General features: G+C 38.2%; 1 protein-coding gene across 1 annotated transcript in view; it reads right to left on the reverse strand.

Annotated features, from left to right (window-relative positions):
* Positions 1–20,613, reverse strand: part of PCCB (propionyl-CoA carboxylase subunit beta) — a 94,528-nt gene that overhangs the window by 26,653 nt on the left and 47,262 nt on the right. The window contains exon 10 of the mRNA XM_027545441.1: positions 8,002–8,125. Within this exon, the coding sequence (XP_027401242.1) occupies positions 8,002–8,125 (124 nt within the window). The remainder of the gene's footprint in view (positions 1–8,001; positions 8,126–20,613) is intronic.

Raw genomic sequence — 20,613 nt, forward strand, 5'->3', positions numbered from 1 at the left:
GGCAATGGGATCATACTTATCAATAATTACCTTAAATGTAAATGGGTTGAATGCCCCAACCAAAAGACAAAAACTGGCTGAATGGAAAAACAAGACCCCTATATATGCTGTCTACAAGAAATCCACCTCAAAACAAGAGACACATACAGACTGAAAGTTAAGGGCTGGAAAAAGATATTTCACACAAATGGAGACCAAAAGAAGCAGGAGTAGCAATACTCATATCAGATAAAATAGACTGTGAAATAAAGCCCATGGAACGAGACAAAGAAGAACACTACATAATGATCAAAGGGTCAATCCAAGAAGATATAACAATTATAAATATATATGCACCCAACATATGAGTACCTCAATATGTAAGGCAAATGCTAAGAAGTATGAAAGGGGAAATTAACAGTAACATAATAATAGTGGGAGACTTTAATACCCCACTCACACCTATGGATAGATCAACTAAACAGAAAATTAGCAAGGAAACACAAACTTTAAATGGTAGAATAGACCACTTAGACATAATTGGTATCAATAGGCCATTTTACCCCAAAACAATGGATTTCACCTTTTTCTCAAGTGCACACAGAACCTTCTCCAGGATAGATCACATCCTGGGCCATAAATCTTGCCTTGGTAAATTCAAAAAAACGGAAATCATTCCAAGCATCTTTTCTGATCACAATGCGGTAAGATCAGATGTCAACTACAGGAAAAAAACTATTAAAAATACAAACACATGGAGGCTAAACAACACATTTCTGAATAACTAGCAAATCACAGAATAAATCAAAAAAGAAATCAAAATATGCATAGAAACGAATGAAAATGAAAACACAACAACCCAAAACCTATGGGAATCAGTAAAAGCAGTGCTCAGGGGAAAGTTCATAGCAATACAAGCTTACTTCAAGAAACAAGAGAAAAGTCAAATAAATAACCTAACTCTACACCTAAAGCAACTAGAAAAGGAAGAAATGAAGAACCCCAGGGTTAGTAGAAGGAAAGAAATCATAAAAATTAGGGCAGAAATAAATGAAAAAGAAACAAAGGAGACCATAGCAAAGATCAACAAAGCTAAAAGCTGGTTCTTTGAGAAGATAAATAAAATAGACAAACCATTAGCCAGACTCATCAATAAAAAAAGGGAGAAGAATCAAATCAACAAAATTAGAAATGAAAATGGAGAAATCACAACAGACAACACAGAAATACAAAGTCTCATGAGAGACTACTATCAGCAACTATATGCCAATAAAATGGACAACTTGGAAGAAATAGACAAATTCTTAGGAAAGTATAACTTTCCAAAACTGAATCAGGAAGAAATAGAAAATCTTAACAGACACATCATAAGCACGGAAATCGAAACTGTAGTCAGAAATCTTACAGGAAACAAAAGCCCAGGACCAGACGGCTTCACAGTTGAATTCTACTAAAACTTTAGAGAAGAGCTAACACCTATCCTACTCAAACTCTTCCAGAAAATTTCAGAGAAAGGAAAACTTCCAAACTCATTCTATGAGGCCTGCTGCTGCTGCTGCTGCTAAGTCGCTGCAGTCGTGTCTGACTCTGTGCAACCCCATAGATGGCAGCCCACCAGGCTCCCCCGTCCCTGGGATTCTCCAGGCAAGAACACTGGAGTGTTCTTCTCCAGTGCGTGAAAGTGAAAAGTGAAAGTGAAGTTGCTCAGTCATGTCTGACTCTTAGAGACCCCATGGACCGCAGCCTACCAGGCTCCTCTGTCCTTGGGATTTTCTAGGCAAGAGTACTGGAGTGGGGTGCCATTGCCTTCTCCTCTATGAGGCCACCATCACCCAAATACCAAAATCAGACAAAGATGTCACAAAAAAAGAAAACATACAGGCCAATATCACTGATGAACATAGATGCAAAAATCCTTAACTATATTCTAGCAAACAGAATCCAACAACATATTAAAAAAATCATACATCATGACCAAGTGGGCTTTACCCCGAGGATGCAAGCATTCTTTAATATCCGCAAATCAATGTGATACACCACATTAACAAATTGAATGATAAAAATCATATGATTATCTCAATAGATGCAGAGAAAGCCTTTGACAAAACTCACCATCCATTTATGATAAAGATCCCCCAGAAAGCAGGAATAGAAGGAACATACCTCAACATAATAAAAGCCATATGTGATAAACCAACATCAAACATTATCCTCAATGGTGAAAAAACTGAAAGCATTTCCCCTAAAGTCAGGAACAAGACAAGGGTGCCCACTCTCACCACTACTATTCAACATAGTTTTGGAAGTTTTAGCCACAGCAATCAGAGAAGAAAAAGAAATAAAAGGAATCCAGATTGGAAAAGAAGAAATAAAACTCACACTGTTTGCAGATGACATGATCCTCTACATAGAAAACCCTAAAGACTCCACCAGAAAATTACTAGAGCTAATCAATGAATATAGTAAAGTTGCAGGATATAAAATTCACACACAGAAATCCCTTGCATTCCTATACACTAACAATGAGAAAACAGAAAGAGAAATTAAGGAAACAATTCCATTCACCATTACAATGAAAAGAATAAAATACTTAGGAATATATCTACCTAAAGAAACAAAAGACCTATATATAGGAAACTATAAAACCGTGAAGAAAGAAATCAAAGAGGACACTAATAGATGGAGAAATATACCATGTTCATGGATCAGAAAATCAATATACTACCCAAAGCAATCTGTAGATTCAATGCAATCCCTATCAAGCTACCAACAGTATTTTTCAGAGAACTAGAACAAATAATTTCACAATTTGTATGGAAATACAAAAAACCTTGAATAGCCAAAGCAATCTTAAGAAAGAAGAATGGAACTGGAGGAACTAACCTGCCTGACTTCAGGCTACACTACAAAGCTACAGTCATCGAGACAGTATGGTGCTGGCACAAAGACAGAAATATAGATCAATGGAACAAAATAGAAAGCCCAGAGATAAATCCATGCACCTGTGGACACCTTATCTTTGACAAAGGAGGCAAGAATATACAATGGAGAAAAAAGACAAGTGGTGCTGGGAAAACTGGTCAACCACTTGTAAAAGAATGAAACTAGGACACTTTCTAACACCATACACAAAAATAAACTCAAAATGGATTAAAGATCTAAATATAAGACCAGAAACTATAAAACTCCTAGAGGAAAACATGGGCAAAACACTCTCTGACATAAATCACAGCAGGATCCTCTATGACCCACCTCCAGAGTAATGGAAATAAAAGCAAAAATAAACAAATGGGACCTAATTAAAATTAAAAGCTTTTGCACAACAAAGAAAACTATAAGCAAAATGAAAAGACAGCCTTCAGAATGGGAGAAAATAATAGCAAACGAAGCAACTGACAATTAATCTCAAAAATACATGAGCAGCTCCTACAGCTCAATTCCAGAAAAATAAACGACCCAATCAAAAAATGGGCCAAAGAACTAAACAGACATTTCTCCAAAGAAGACATACAGATGGCTAACAAACACAAACACATGAAAAGATGCTCAACATCACTCATTATCAGAGAAATGCAAATCAAAATCACAATGAGGTACCATCTCACACCAGTCAGAATGGCTGCTATCAAAAAGTCTACAACAATAAATGCTGGAGAGGGTGTGGAGAAAAAGAAACCTTCTTACACTTCTGGTGAGAATGCAAACTAGTACAGCCACTATGGAGAACAGTGTGGAGATTCCTTAAAAAACTGGAAATAGAACTGCCTTATGATCCAGCAATCCCACTGCTGGGCATACACACTGAGGAAACCAGAAGGGAAAGAGACACGTGTACCCCAATGTTCATTGCAGCACTGTTTACAATAGCCAGGACATGGAAGCAACCTAGATGTCCATTGTCAGACGAATGGATAAGAAAGCTGTGGTATATATACACGATGGAATATTACTCAGCCATTAAAAAGAATGCATTTGAATCAGTTCTAATGAGGCGGATGAAACTGGAGCCTATTATACAGAGTGAAGTAAGTCAGAAAGAAAAACATCAATCTAGTATACTAACGCATATATATGGAATTTAGAAAGATGGTAAGGATGACCCTATACACCAGACAGCAAAAGAGACACAGATGTAAAGAACAGTCTTTCAGACTCTGTGGGAGAAGGTGAGGGTGGGATGATTTGAGAGGATAGCATTGAAGCATGTATATTATCATATGTAAAGTGGATCCCGGTCCAGGTTTGATGCATGACACTGGGTGCTCAGGGCTGGTGCACTGGGATGACCCTGGAGGATGGGATGGGGAGGGAGGTGGGAAGGGGGATCTGGATGGGAAACACATGTGCACCCATGGCTAATTCATGTCAATGTATGGCAGAAACCACCACAATATTGTAATTAGCCTACAATTAAAATCAATAAATTAATTTTTTAAAAAAAGAATAAAGTGAACCCCTAACTCATACTACATGTAAAAATATAGGTATATATGCAAAGAACTGAAAATGGGGTTTCAAACAAATACTTAAATTTCAGGGCTCACTGTGACATTATTCACAATACTGAAAAGGTAAAAACAACCCAAGTGTCCATCAACAGAAGAATGATTAAATAAAATGTAGTATAAGGCTTCCCTGGTGGCTCAGTAGCAAAGAATTTGCCTGCCAATGCACAGGATGCAGGTTCAGTCCCTGGGTTTGGAAGATCCCCTGGAAAAGGAAATGGCAGCCCACTCCAGTATTCTTGCCTGGGAAATCCCATGGACAGAGAAGCCTGGAGGGATACAGTCTACAGGGTCATTGTCTGTCAAAAGAGACAGACACAATCTAGTGACTAAAGAACAAGTGTACACATGCCCTATCATATATAAAAAAGATAAAGAACAAGAATTTACTGTACAGCACAAAGAATTACATTCAATATCTTATAATAACCTATAACCATCTAGACATCACTGGATAGTCAATACCGAAATCAGACTGATTATATTCTTTGCAGCCAAAGATGGAGAAGCTCTATACAGTCAGCAAAAACAAGACCAGGAGCTGACTGTCTCACATCATGAACTCGTTATTGCCATTCAGACTTAAATTGAAGAAAGTAGGGAAAATCACTAGACCATTCAGGTATGACCTAAATCAAATCCCTTATGATTATACAGTGGAAGTGACAATAGATTCAAGGGATTAGATCTGATAGACAGAGTTCCTGAAGAACTATGGACAGAGGTTCGTGACATGGTACAAGAGGTAGCAATCAAGACCATCCCCAAGAAAAAGAAATGCAAAAAGGCAAAATGGTTGTTTGAGGAGGCCTTACAAACAGCTGAGAAAAAAAGAGAAATGAAAGGCAAAGGAAAAAAGGAAAGACATACCCACTTGAACGCACAGTTTCAAAGAATAGCAAGGAGAGACAAGAAAGCCTTCTTCAGTGATCAGTGCAAAGAAACAGAGGAAAACAACAGAATGGGAAAGACTAGAGATCTCTTCAAGAAAACTAGAGATACCAAGGGAACATTTCATGCAAAGATGGGCTCAATAAAGGACAAAAATGGTATAGACCTAACAGAAGCAGAAGATATCAAGAAGAGGTGGCAAGAATACACAGAACTATACAAAAAGATCTTCATGACCCAGATAATCATGATGGTACGATCACTCACCTAGAGCCAGGCATCCTGGAATGTGAACTGAAGTGAGCCTTAGGAAGTATTACTATGAACAAAGATAGTGGAGGTGATGGAATTCCAGTTGAGCTATTTCAAATCCTAAAAGATGATGCTGTGAAAGTGTTGCACTCAATATGTCACCAAATTTGGAAAACTCAGCAGTGGCCACAGGACTGGAAAAGGTCAGTTTTCATTCCAATCCCAAAGAAAGGCAATGCAAAGAATGTTCAAACTACCACACAATTGCACTCACCTCACACGCTAGCAAAGTAATGCTCAAAATTCTCCAACCCAGTCTTCAACAGTATGTGAACCATGAACTTCCAAATGTTCCAGCTGGATTTAGAAAAGGCAGAGGAACCAGAGATCAAATTGCCAACATCTGCTAGATTATGGAAAAAGCAAGAAAGTTCCAGAAAAACATCTATTTCTGCTTTACTGACTACCCCAAAGCCTTAGACTGTGTAGATCACAACAAACTGTGGAAAGTTCTTCAAGAAATGGGAATACCAGACCACCTGACTTGCCTCTTGAGAAATCTGTATGCAGGTCAAGAAGCAACAGTGAGAACTGAACATGGAACAACAAACTGGTTCCAAATAGGAAAAGGAGTACGTCAAGGCTGTATATTGTCACCCTGCTTATTTAACTTATATGCAGAGTACATCATATGAAATGCTGGGCTGGATGAAGCACAAGCTGGAATCAAGACTGCCAGAAGAAATGTCAATAACCTCAGATACGCAGATGACTCCACCCTTATGGCAGAAAGTGAAGAACTAAAGAGCCTCTTGATGAAAGTGAAAGAGGAGAGTGAAAAAGTTGGCTTAAAGCTCAACACTCAGAAAACGAAGATCATGGCATCCAGTCCCATCACTTCATGCCAAATAGACGGGGAAATAATGGAAACAGTGACAGACTATTTTCTTGGGCTCCAAAATCACTGAAGATGGTGATCGCAACCATGAAATTAAAAGATGCTTGCTCCTTGGGAGAAAAAATATGACCAATCTGAACAACATATTAAAAAGCAGAGACGTTACTTTGCCAACAAAGGTCTATCTAGTCAAAGCTATGATTTTTCCAGTAGTCATGTATGGATGTGAGAGTTGGACTATAAAGAAAGCTGAGTGTCAAAAAAAAAAAATTGATGCTTTTGACCTGTGGTGTTGGAGAAGACTCTTGAGAGTCCCTTGGACTGCAAGGAGATCAAACCAGTCCATCCTAAAGGAAATCAGACCTGAATATTCATTGGAAAGACGGATGCTGAAGCTGAAACTCCAATACTTTGGGCACCTGATGCGAAGAACTGACTCATTTGAAAAGACCCTAATGCTGGGAAAGATTGGAGGTGGGAGGAGAAGGGGACAACAGAGGATGAGATGGCTGGACAGCATCACCGACTAGATGGACATGAGTTTGAGTAAGCTCCAGGAGTTGGCAATGGACAGGGAAGCTTGGTGTGCTGCAGTCCATGGGGTCACAAAGAGTCAGACATGACTGAACAACTGAACTGAACTGACATATCACACACACACACACACACGTATATAAAAACTGAATCACTTTGGTGTACACCTGAAACTAACACAATATTGTAAATTAACCATAGTTCACTAACACAAAAAATGGTTAAAATGGCAAATTTAATGTTAATATATTGTACCACAATAAAACACATTTTTACAAAGCCTCTTCTAAAGACAAGGAGAAATTGCCATGGCAGAAACAAAAGATGAGACTGGGTCAAAAAGGGAAGGTGTATGCATCCCACACAGGGATGCAAAGGAAACCTAAGAAGGAAGAGAGTAAGGAGGGAAGTGGTAAGCAGAGTCCCCAGTCCCACCCTGAGCATGAGCATGGAATAGTCCCCATCACCTGATTGGGATTCAAGTGTGGCCATGTCACCAGAAAACTGTGCACAGCAGGATGCTGTTCACTTGTTACATATAACTCTGTTCCTGGCACCCCTGAAGGCACTAGCAATAAAACTATGAATAAGCCACCAACACCCCTGGCCTCATGGAGCTCACAGTTCAGTAAGTTAGTCATAGCATAAACAGATGGACAGAAGGCAGACCTCTGAAGAAGCAAAGAGCTTAAAAGTTAAAAAGTAATCCATAAACACTTAAAAAACTAGAGAAGCATGAAAGAAGCATTTTCAGATGCGTATGTTAATTTTGAGAAATTAAGAGAGAAAGGAGCTTCTGAAACATCTATTTGAGTTTCTCTGGCCATAGCAGGCCTTGACTGAGGAAAAGGCAGAAGACAGGCACTGCGGGCGCAGGCAGCCCTGGCCCCCATCCGCTCCCCACCCTGATTTAGGTCTGTGTCTAGAGCATTTCCCTCTTACCTGAAGCCACCTTAGGTTGGTTGCCAACAATTCCAACAGTCCTCCCGTTCATTCTTGCAAAACCAACAATGATGTTCTTGGCATAATTGGGCATGATCTCAAAAAATTCTCGCTCATCCACAACCTGCAGGGATAAATTCACTCCTGAGCTCAAAATGATAAACAAGATATAACCACATTACAGAAAGTCAGATATTTGCAAGTTTCCAGGCAGGACAGCCGCTCCCCAGCACAGGTTCTCCCTGGGAGCAGGACAGCAGGCAAGGGCGGTGCCTCTTCCTTGTGCACGGCTGGGGGAAGACAAATCAGTGAGTGCGCCCTTCTTTTTAAAGGTTCTATTTAACTTGGCATATTTAATATATTTTTTTACCTTATTTTGAAATAATTTCAAACTTACATAACAATTTCCAGAATAGTACAAAAAATTTAAATATTCTTCACCCGGATTCCCCGTTATTAACGTTTTACCAAATAAGCTTTATCATTCCCTCTCCCTATCTAGCTACCTTACTCTTCTCCTAGTCTCTCAAGCATATAAGTGTGTATATGTATTTACTACTATGTATATATATTCAAGCAATCTTTTTTTCTGAATTTTGAGAATTACAGAAATGCTGCTTCTTTACCTCTAAGTACCTAAGTTGTCTATCTCCTAAAAATAGGAGAGTCTCCTATGTAACTTTAATGACATTGTCAAAATAAGGATGCTAATATTAATAGATTATCATCTATTATATAATCTTATTCACATTTTGCCAGTGATTCCAATAACACCTCTTACAGCAACAAAAGTCTGGTCACCTGGTACTTGTAGTGGTAATGTCTCTTTACCCTAAATTTTTCCTTTAAATTTTTCCCCTCCATTTTTGTCTTTCATGTTCATAACATCTTTGAAGACTACAGGTCGGTTATTTGGTTATTTGGGTTTCATGTTTGTTCATGTTTAATTTCAGCCTAAGCATTTTTGGCAGAATATCACAGAAGTGACCCTCTCAAGTGCATCACATCAAAAGGCACGCACAGTCAATTTGCCCATTAATAGTGGTGAGATATGCCAGGTTTCTCTCCTGTAAAGTCACTATTTTTCCACTTGTAATTAGTATTTTGTGGGGAAGTATTTTGAACTTATGTAAAAATCCTATTCTTCATCAAGTTTTTACTCAGGAGGTTTACTTAACATTCATGGATGAGTGCTCAGTCACTTCAGTCGTGTCCGACTCTATGCAATCCCATGGACTGTAGCCCACCAGGCTCTTCTGCCCATAGGATTTCCCAGGTGAGACTGCTGGAGTGGGTTACCATTCCCTTCTCCAGGAGATCTTCCCAACTCAGGGATTAAACCCACACCTCCAGCACTGGCAAGCAGATTCTTTACCTCTGAGCCCCCAGGGAACCCAAATTACTGCCACAATAACCGTCAAATGATTTCTCTAACCCCATTTTCCTTCTCCACTTATTACTTGGCATTCTACTGTTAGAAATGTCTTTGCCTTTCCCATTTACTACTGGAAAATCCACAGTGTGAATTTACAGATTTATATTTTATTGTGTGGATTACAATCTTTACCAACATTACTTTATGTTCGAATGTTCCCATATTTGACAGTGAGAGCTCATTCAAGATAGATTCTATGCCCTTTTGATGTTCTCCATCGTTCTTTGAGCACTACCTTACATTCTGGAATTACCTTTCAGGTTTATCTCATAATTTTTTCCTGCCCCAAATGTATAAACAGCCATTTTTCCAAGAAGCCCAGGTCCCTGCGGTGGAGAGATGGGGTAAATAATTACTTCCAAGAAGCTATTCCAGAGCAAAGAGATAGGAAGTCCACAGACATACACATATACACATTTCTGTGAGTAATATGAAAATCAGGAGTTCACACTGATAACTTCATTCTAGTTCAACTCCAGGGTTCATTCTAGTACCTCCCTTTCCATACCTCTTGCTCCTACGGTGGAATCTAACTCCCTTAACCTCAAAACATTTATTCAATATGCAAATAAAAATGAAATAGTTTCAGAATTCATATGACTGCCAAATACACACACACACAGAAAATATAACTTCAATTCAGCATTTCCTTATTTCTGTCATTACACTAAAGGTATAGAGTCAAAATACTGTGTTCAAGTTATTCACTTGAAACTCATGTTCTTTTGTTTTTATTTCAAAGGTTAACCACCCAGTATTGATTTTATTTTTTAATATGTAAACATTAACATAGTTTAAAAATGTCATTCCCAATCTCTTCCACTCATCATGTTTTGAATGTCATCATTTTCTGGATTTATGATTTGTGTGTGTATTGCAGAAATGAGTAGATACATTTATAACATTTTGATTCCCCTTCCACCTTAGACAGAGAAATACTCCCTCTTGCACTCTGAGTTTCTTCAATTAATATATCCTGGGAATCACTCCATATGAGCTCAGAGGGCTCTGCTGCTGCTGCTGCTGCTAAGTCGCTTCAGTCGTGTCCGACTCTGTGCGACCCCACAGACGGCAGCCCACCAGGCTCCTCCATCCATGGGATTTTCCAGGCAAGAGTACTGGAGTGGGGTGCCATTGCCTTCTCCATCAGAGGGCTCTACCTCGACCTTTTTCACTCCTGCATAGCCTATGTGTTGTTTACATTATTGTGAAACTGACATTCAAGTTGCTTAGAATATTTTGTAATCATAAATAATGATGTAACAGTAGCAACCTTGTTCATCTATAATTTTGTATGGTGGGAAGTGTATCTTCAAGGTAAATCCCTAGAGGTGGGGCTGCTAGGGCAAAACCTCAAATATTACCATAACCCTTACCAGCAATATATCAGAGTGTCTACTCCCCACAGACTTACCACAGAAAGTATTTCCAAGTTTTTAGTTTTTGGCCAATTTGACAAAGGAGAAACAATTCAGTATAATTTTAAGTTGCATTTCTAGCATTATGAGTAAACTTAAACATCTTTCTAAAATGTTTAAGGTCAATTTCATATCTTTTTTGTGTGTGTGTGAGCTATCTATTCATGATTTTTTTCCTGCTTTTTATCAATTTTAGTCTTTGTTCTCTTAATTTTTTAAAAAGGTCTTTACATTTTAGAGTTCTCGGTCCTTTATTTGCAATATATGTCACAAATATTTTCTCCCCGATTGTTGGTTGTCTTTTTTTTTTTCTCTTGTGCCACACCTCAGGGCATGTGGGATCTCAGTTCCCTGACCAAGGATTGAACTCCAGCCCTCTGCAGTGGAAGCAGAGTTCTAACCGATGGACCACTAAGGAATTCCTGGTTGTCTTTTTAACATTCATGTTTTTATTTGGCTGCACTGGCTCTTAGCTGAAGCATGCAAGATCTTTCGGCTGTAGCATGCAAACTCTTCAGTTCCTGCATGTGGGATCTGGGTCCCTGGCCAGGGACTGAACTCTGGTCCCCTGCACTGCGAGTGTGGAGTCTCTGCCACTGGACCACCAGGGAAGATGTCCATCCACCATTCCTGGATGTCTTTTAACTGTATGTACTTTTTACTATGTGGAGTGCAATTTTTAAATGTTTACACAGTCAAATTTATCAATTTTTTAACTTAAACTGCATTTTAAATCAGTTCAAAATCCTTTATCTTCTCCTAGAGAAATTGATCCATGATTTCTTTTAGTACTAATTCACTTATACTTAGTTCTCTGATCTATTTGTAGTTTATTTTTGTATATGGTATGAACTAAAAATATAATTTTATATTTTCCTAACCAGCTATCTGGGCTTGCCTTGTGGTTCAGCGGTAAAGAATCCACCTGCCAATGCAGAGACGCAAGTTTGATCCCTGGGTCAGGAAGATTCCCTGGAGAAGGAAATGGCAACACACTCCAGTATTCTTGCCTGGGAAATCCTATGAACAGAGGAACTTGGCGGGCTACAGTACACACGGTTGCAAGAGTAGAATACACCTTAGGGACTAAGCATGCAACCAGCTATCCAGTCACCTAGCACCATTATTTTGGGGGGGAGGGCCATTTTCTTTTTCTGAATGCAGGCCCTCAGCAGTGAGAGAGTAGAGTCCTAACCACTGATCTGCCAGCAAATTCTTTAGCACCATTAAAAAGCTAATCTTGCCCCGAGAATTTGACATAATAGCTTTATCAGATGTGCCTGAACTCTGTACGTACTTGAATCAACTTCTAGTTTTTCTTTTCTATTCCACTATTTATGTGTCAAGACTACACTGTTTTAACTATAGCATGCTTTAATAAAGGATATGGCCATAGTTTCTCTTTTAACATTTTTATATTAACTCAATATCCAAGATCAAGGGATGTCTGCATTTGTTTAAGCCTATATTCATGTTACTAAATATTTTATCTTTGTTGTTGTTCAGTTGCTAAGTTGTGTCCAACTCTTTGCAACTTCATGAACTGCAGCCTCTAGGCTTCCCTGTCCTTCACTATCTCCCAGAGTTTGCTCAAACTCATGCCCACTGAGTCAGTGATGCCATCCAACCATCTCATCCTCTGTGGCTCCCTTCTCCTCCTGCCCTCAATCTTTCCCAGCATCAGGGTCTTTTCCAATGAGTCTGCTCTTTGCATCAAGTAGCCAAAGTACTAGATCTTCAGCTTCACCATCAGTCCTTCCAGTGAATATTCAGGGTTGATTTCCTTTAGGATTAACTGGCTTGATCTCCCTTCTGTCTAAGAGACTCTCAAGACTCTTCTGCAACACCACAATTCAAAAGCATTGATTCTTCGGTGCTCAGCTTTCTTTAGGTCCAACTCTCATATCCGTACATGAATACTGGAAAAACCATAACTTTAACTAGATGGACCTTTGTTGGCAAAGCAATGTCTCTGCTTTTTAATACACTGCCTAGGTTTGTCATTGCTTTTCTTCCAAGAAGCGAGTATCTTTTAATTTCATGGCTGTAGTCACTGTCCACATTGATTTTGGAGCCCCCAAAAATAAAGCCGGCAACTGTTTCCACTTTTTCACCATCTATTTGCCATGAACTGATGGGACCGGATTCCATGATCTTAGTTTTTTAAATGTTAAGTTTTAAGCCAGTTTTTTCACTCTCCTCTTTCACATTCATCAAGAGGCTCTTTAGTTCCTCTTCTCTTCCTGCTATTAAAGTGGTATCATCTACATATCTAGATTGTTGATATTTTTCTCAGCAATCTTGATTCCAGCTTGTGATTCATCCAGCCCAGCAGTTTGCATGATGTACTCTGCATAAAAGTTAAATAAGCAAGGTCACAATATATAGCCCTGACCTACACCTTTTCCAGTTTTGAAAAGGAGTCTGTTGTTCCATGTCCAGTTCTATCTTTACTGCTATGTAAAAGGAGTTTTTACACTACCATATACAATTGATTATTGTTTGTGTATATGAACACTATTCCTAGGTTAATTTTATATCCTGTTCCCTATTTATTCTATTTATCACACATCCTCTAGGATCTTTAGCATATTATGTCCTGCACAAGCATAGGTTAAACTTTCCAAAGCTTTTTGCCTCTAGTTGACTTTCTTGCCGAATTGCATTGGCTGATACCTCCAGTACCATGTTAAATAATAGTGAAGATGGACAGCATCCCAGATCTTAGTGTATTTCCATATCAAGTAAGATGCTTGGTTTTGAAGAAGTGTATATTAAAGTCTATCATGTTAAATGTTCATCAATTCCTAGTCTCTTGTGTGTATTAGGTGTTGAACTTTCTTAAAAGCTTTTCTCAGCATCTATGAAAACAACTACATGATCTTTCTTCCATCTTTTAACAGAGTATAGCACAGATTTTCCATATAACCAACCTTGCATTCCAATAAATCCTACTTCCTTAAGGTATATATTAACACAGTGTTGGAATCTGTTAATTTATTTGGTATTCTTGCCAAGTGATGGTAAGTAATGCCAATCTGAAATGTTTTTCTACTCTACATCAGATTCAAGTATCAATGCCATACTGGCTTCATGAAAAGAATTTGTAAAGGGTGTGTGTATGTGTGTGTTTAATGTCTAGTCTCTGAAACAATTTATGTAGCATTGTCACTCTTTAGTCTTTGAAAGTTTCATAGAATTCCCACATGAAACTATCTAGGCCTGCTGCTATTTTTATGAAACAACTACTATGTAATTGGGTCTACTTAGGCTTTCTATGTCTAAGAGGGTCAGTTTTTGGTAAATGTATTTGCCAAATAAAATGTCCAGTTCATCTCACCTCTTGTGATTTTGAAATTTCTTATATTTCCTTTGCACTTTTTTGTTTTTTAATTAATTTATTTAATTGGAGGCTAATTACTTTACAATATTGAGGTGGTTTCTGCCATACATTGACATGAATCAGCCATGGGTGTACATGTGTCCCCCAATCCTGAACGCCCCCCTCCCACCTCCTTCCCCATCCCATCCCTCAGGGTTATCCCAGTGCACCGGCCCTGAGTGCCCTGTCTCATGCATCGTACCTGGACTGGCAATCTATTTCACATATGGTAATATAAATGTTTCAATGCTATTCTCTCAAATCATCCCACCCTTGCCTTCTCCCAAGAGAGTCCAAAAGACTGTTCTTTACATCTGTGTCTCTTTTGCTGTCTCGCATATAGGGTTATTGTTACCATCTTTCTAAATTCCACATATATACATTAATATACTGTATTGGTGTTTTTCTTTCTGACTTACTTCACTCTGTATAATAGGCTCCAGTTTCATCCACTTCATTAGAACTGATTCAAATGCATTCTTTTTAATGGCTGAGTAATATTCCATTGTGTATATGTACCACAGCTTTCTTATCCATTTGTCTGTCGATCGACATCTAGGTTGCTTCCATGTCCTGGCTATTTTAAACAGTGCTGCGATGAACACTGGGGTACACGTGTCTCTTTCATTTCTTGTTTCCTCAGCATGTATGCCCAGCAGTGGGATTGCTGCGTCATATGGCAGTTCTATGTCCAGTTTTTTAAGGAATCTCTACTGTTCTCCATAGTGGCTGTACTAGTTTGCATTCCCACCAAAAGTGTAAGAGGGTTCCCTTTTCTCTGCACCCTCTCCAACATTTTTTGTTTGTAGAGTTTATGACAGCAGCCATTCTGACCAGCATGAGATGGTACCTCATTGTAGTTCTGATTTGCATTTCTCTGATATTGAGTGATGTTGAGCATCTTTTCATGTGTTTGTTAGCCATCTGTATGTCTTCTTTGGAGAAATGTCTGTTTAGTTCTTTGGCTCATTTTTTGATTGGGTCATTTACTTTTCTGGAATTGAGTTGCATGAGCAGCTTATATATTTTTGAGATTAATTCTTTGTCAGTTGCTTTCCCATTGTGAAGTCTGTTTTTTCACGTTGCTTACAGTTTCCTTTGTTGTGCGAAAGGTTTTAAGTTTAATTAGATCCCATTTGTTTAATTTTGCTTTTATTTCCATTACTCTGGGAAGTGGGTCATAGAGGATCCTGCTATGATTTACATAGAGGATCCTGCTATGATTTACACCTGCTATGATTTGCCTATGTTTTCCTCTAGGAGTTTTATAGTTTCTGGTCTTACATTTAGATCTTTAATCCATTTTGAGTTTATTTTTGTGTATGGTGTTACAATGTGTTCTAGTTTCATTCTTTTACAAGTGGTTGACCAGTTTTCCCAGAACCACTTAAAAGATTGTCTTTTCTCCATTGTATATTCTTGCCTCCTTTGTCAAAGATAAGGTGTCCATAGGTGCATGGATTTATCTCTGGGGTTTCTATTTTGTTTCATTGATCTCTATTTCTACCTTTGCACTTTTTACTTGTCTTTTTAACTTGTCTAGTAGTTATTCTATTCCATTAGCTACAGTTGTTTTTCTATATCCTAAATCATAAAATTTCTGCTTTATTATTAAATTCTTAGAATTCTTTAGAATATTTTATTTTTCCCCAGCTTTTTGAGTACAGAATTTAGTTTCTTTTCCTTCTTTCATTTTTTACTAAGCATTGAAGGCTATACATTCTCCTCCTCTCACAGAGAGTATTCTGTAGATATTGATATGAAGTGTTTTTTTTTTTTATCTTGATTCTCTTATAATTCTGTCATGTGTGCAAGTTAAATTGCTTCAGTCATGTCCAACTCTTTGAGACCATGTGGACTATAGCCCACCAGGCTCCTCTATCCATGGGGTTCTCCAGGCAAGAACACTGGAGTGGGTTGCCATCCCCTCCTCCAGGGGATCTTCTTGACCCAGGACTCAAACCCACATCTTTTACATCTACCTACACTTGCAGGCGGGTTCTTTATCACTAGCACCACCTTATAATTCTGTCATTTTGGCTTATATTTTCTCCTTTTATCCAAGAATTAACAGAAAAATTATTTTCAAATGAGTATATTTATTGTTATAGCTATAAATTTCTAGTTTTGATCAGTGTTGTTTATAATATTTTTGCTTTATGGGCTGCTAGGATGCTTTCTTTCTGACCAAATATGTGATCAACTTTTGTAAATGTTCCACACACACTTGAGTATAAGATTCATTGCCTTTTGCTGCTGCTGCTGCTGCTAAGTCACTTCAGTCGTGTCTGACTCTTAGCGACCCCATGGACTGCAGCCTACCAGGCTCCTCCGTCCATGAGATTTTCCAGGCAAGAGTGTTGGAGTGGGTTGCCATTGCCTTCTCCTCGTTGCCTTTTACCAGGCTGTAAAGTCTGAAATACATTCATAATATCTATCTGTGATGTTACTGAGATCTTCCATATATTAATTTTTCTGTCTATTTCATGTACATTGTGCTAATTATGGTGTGTTTAGTTGTTTCTACCTATGTCTACTTAAATATCCTATAGCTTTTCATTTTCAAAGATGGCAGTTGTATCATTTAGGGAATAGATCTTTCTATCATTGTTGTGGACTGTGGCTTTTAACATTTGAAAATGTCTTTCCTTGTCACAGTAAATATTTGAATTTTACATCATCCAATATTAGGCCCACACATACTTGCTATTTCTGTTCTCCTGACATACCTTTGCGCATCCCTTATGTTTAACTTTTCAGAATCACTTTGTCTCCTGTACATCACATACAGATGGTTTTACTTTATGAGGTATATTGAACATCTTTTTCTTTTAATAAATGAGATGAATTTAATAAGTTAAGCCATTCGTATTTATTGGTATTTCAGATTTTTATTCTTATAATTATTCTGTTTATTATGTTGTATTTGCCATTCTAAATGATATGTTTTATGTTGTTATTTTAAAAGATGTATATTTTTGATCTAGTGGTTGCCACTGCAATTATACCTTTTTATTGCCTTCAGTCTGTTTCCCCATTTAATATCTTTATTAACTGAGCTGTCTACTTTTAAAATCTGCTGAGCCACAACTATCAGTGAACTTATTGTTATACTCTTTCCCTCATCCTTCTCTTTCATCTTCCAGTGGCATTTTTTCTCCAATTGAAACACTCATTCCCAACCCAGTTTTAGCCTTATAATTAAATAAGTACCATCAATCCCTTTGCTAAAATTTCTCCAGTTATCTCTTGGTTGGATGAATCTCATCCTCTGGTAGCTTCAAGAAACACCTGGGAATACAGAATTCCCTCTGTTTTACCTATTTAAAACTAGTTTTCTCTAGCCTTCATACATGAACATCAGCTTGGCCAGACAAAATCCTCAGTCCCATACTCTTTCCTGCAGTCTCCAGAAGTGTTTTTCTATTGTTGTCTTGCTTTCTTGTTGCTTTGAGAAATCTGCTGCTACTCTAGTCCTTCTAACCTTGTAAGTTTTCATCTTTTTGCCTCAAAGTCCTGTTTGTACATGCATTATGTGCTCAGTCATGACTGATCTGAGGATTTTTTTAATCTAATGGTTATATGTGGATATTAACTAGTTTCATCATTCTTGGTTAATTTTCCCATATACTCAGTGGGAGTTTGGCTCTGGGTCTTATTTCTGGAATGCTTTCTTGGATTACAGTTTTACACATCAATTCTAGTCCTGTTTGTCCTTCGTCAGACCCTCCAGTTATATGTATGTTCAGTCTTCTTTGCCACTTTAATCACTTGTTTTCTGATTTTTTTTTCTACCTTTCTCTTTATATTCTTGGTTGTCTTCCCCCTTTCTTCAACATTCCTTATTAAATTTCATTCAAATTTTCTCCCTAGAGCACTTTATAATTGTCTTCATTTCTGATATGTGATTTTGTTCCTCACATTTTAATTCAGTCACCACTAACTTTTACTTCTTCCTATTTTATGTCTATTCCGTTATTCGTTTCTGATTTTTCACAATTCAAATGATTTGAGGCTACTGAACACAACTGCAGGGTGATCATCTGCTGAATGAACTCTTACTCTGAAAGGAGTTTTGTTGAAGTTTTTCACTTTCATTTTTGGTTTTCTAATTTTAGTAGCTTTATATAGATAAACTACTTGTATCTGAATGAACAGGTTGGCAGTTTTGATGGTGAACAAGATTCCCAGTTCAAGAGCACCCTCTTCTGTCAGTATAACAAAGTGTTATTTAGTTAATGGGTGTCTTGATATTAGAGTGCTAGGGAAAGGGGTATGACGACCTTCAAATTTTTGTTTTTATCTTGCAAACACATAAATTTATCTCTTTCTTTATTCTTCCCTCATTTCATAATTTCCAAAGGTGCCTCAATAACCTCAGATATGCAGATGACACCACCCTTATGGCAGAAAGTGAAGAAGAACTAAGGAGCCTCTTGATGAAAGTGAAAGAGGAGAGTGAAAAAGTTGGCTTAAAGTTCAACATTCAGAAAACTAAGATCATGGCATCCAGTTTCATCACTTCATGGGAAACAGATGGGGAAACAGTGGCTGACTTTATTTTGGACGGCTCCAAAATCACTGCAGATGGTGATTGTAGCCATGAAATTAAAAGATGCTTACTCCTTGGAAGGAAAGTTATGACCAACCTAGACAGCATATTGGAGAAGGCAATGGAAACCCACTCCAGTACTCTTGCCTGGAAAATCCCATGAACAGAGGAGCCTGGTAGGCTGCAGTCAATAGGGTCACTAGGAGTCGGACACAACTGAGCAACTTCACTTTCACTTTTCACTTTCATGCATTGGAGAAGGAAATGGCAACCCACTCCAGTGTTGTTGCCCGGAGAATCCCAGGGATGGGGAGCCTGGTGGGCTGACATCTATGGGGTCGCACAGAGTCGGACACAACTGAAGCGACTTAGCAGCAGCAGCAGCAGTAGCAAACAGCATATTAAAAAGCAGAGACATTACTTTGTCAACAAAGGTCTGTCTAGTCAAGGCTATGGTTTTTCCAGTAGTCATGTATGGATGTGAGAGTTGGACTATAAAGAAAGCTGAGTGCTGAAGAATTGATGCTTTTGAACTGTGGTGTTGGAGAAGACTCCTGAGAGTCTCTTGGGCTGCAAGGAGATCCAACCGGTCCATCCTAAAGAAGATCAGTCCTGGGTGTTCACTGGAAGGACTGATGTTGAAGCTGAAACTCTGACACTTTGGCCACCTGATGCAAAGAGCTGACTCATTTGAAAAGACCCTCATGCTGGGAAAGATTGAGGGAGGAGGAGAAGGGGACAACAGAGGATGAGATGGTTGGATGGCATCACTGACTCAATGAACATGAGTTTGAGTGAACTCAGGGAGTTGGTGATGGACAGGGAGGCCTGGCGTGCTGCGGTTCATGGGGTCGCAAAGAGTCGGACATGACTGAGCGACTGAACTGAACTGAAAGGTGCCTCTCTCTTCCTTTAAATCTTTTCTTCCCAAGAAGGAATACCCTTCTATGACTGTCTTCTTGATTCTTGTACATGTTTAAATCTCCCCTCTGAAGTAACTCTTCTAAACTAACAGGACTCTTTTCCAATATTTTCACTCTTAGAGTGAACTTTCTCTCTGAGTGGTTTCTTCTAAATACCCTTCTCTTTCTTCTGAGCAACATCTCGACACTTTTTCTAGCTCTCCACAGAGACTTATAGCCAAAACTCAAGAAACAGTCCAACTAGAAAGTGGTATTTATTGTTCCACTCATTTTTATAGTAAGTTTATGGTTTCCTGTCTTCCAGTTACAATAAATGCATGGAGTTGGTAGGTTTTTTTTTTCTTCTTATTGACCTACATAGTTTTTCAAGGATGTGTACAGTTTTGGATTTAGAAGACCATGACTACCCAGAAATACCACCTTCCCCACCGCCTTTTTTTCTTAAAAAAAAAAAAAAATATTTTAAGACTTTTGTTCTCTGGCCAAATTCCATTACTGGGCAAATAGCCATTCTGATCCAATGGATACAGTCACAAAAGCATACTGATACACAAAGATGTTTTCTGCATCACTACTGTAAAAGCAAAAACTACAAAAGATTAAACTGTCTATCAGTACAGTGATGCTTAAATAACGTTCCATCCATACAATGGAATAATATACATTCATCACAATGAATAAGGTAAATTTGTATGCCATGATTGGGAAAGAAAGTGAAAACCAGCAAGGTATGCAAGTGTCTGTAATAATTTTTTTCAGTTAAAAGTAAATATATTGACACATATTTGTCATATAATTTGTTTTCTGAAAAGATATACAAGAAACTTAATAGTAGTTACCTCTGAGAAAGACTGATAAGGAGAGAAAAAATTTGCATTTCACCTTGCATGTTTCTATACTGT

Source organism: Bos indicus x Bos taurus, chromosome 1 (genome assembly GCF_003369695.1).
Source record: "Bos indicus x Bos taurus breed Angus x Brahman F1 hybrid chromosome 1, Bos_hybrid_MaternalHap_v2.0, whole genome shotgun sequence".
In the NCBI taxonomy this organism is placed as follows: Eukaryota; Metazoa; Chordata; class Mammalia; order Artiodactyla; family Bovidae; genus Bos; species Bos indicus x Bos taurus.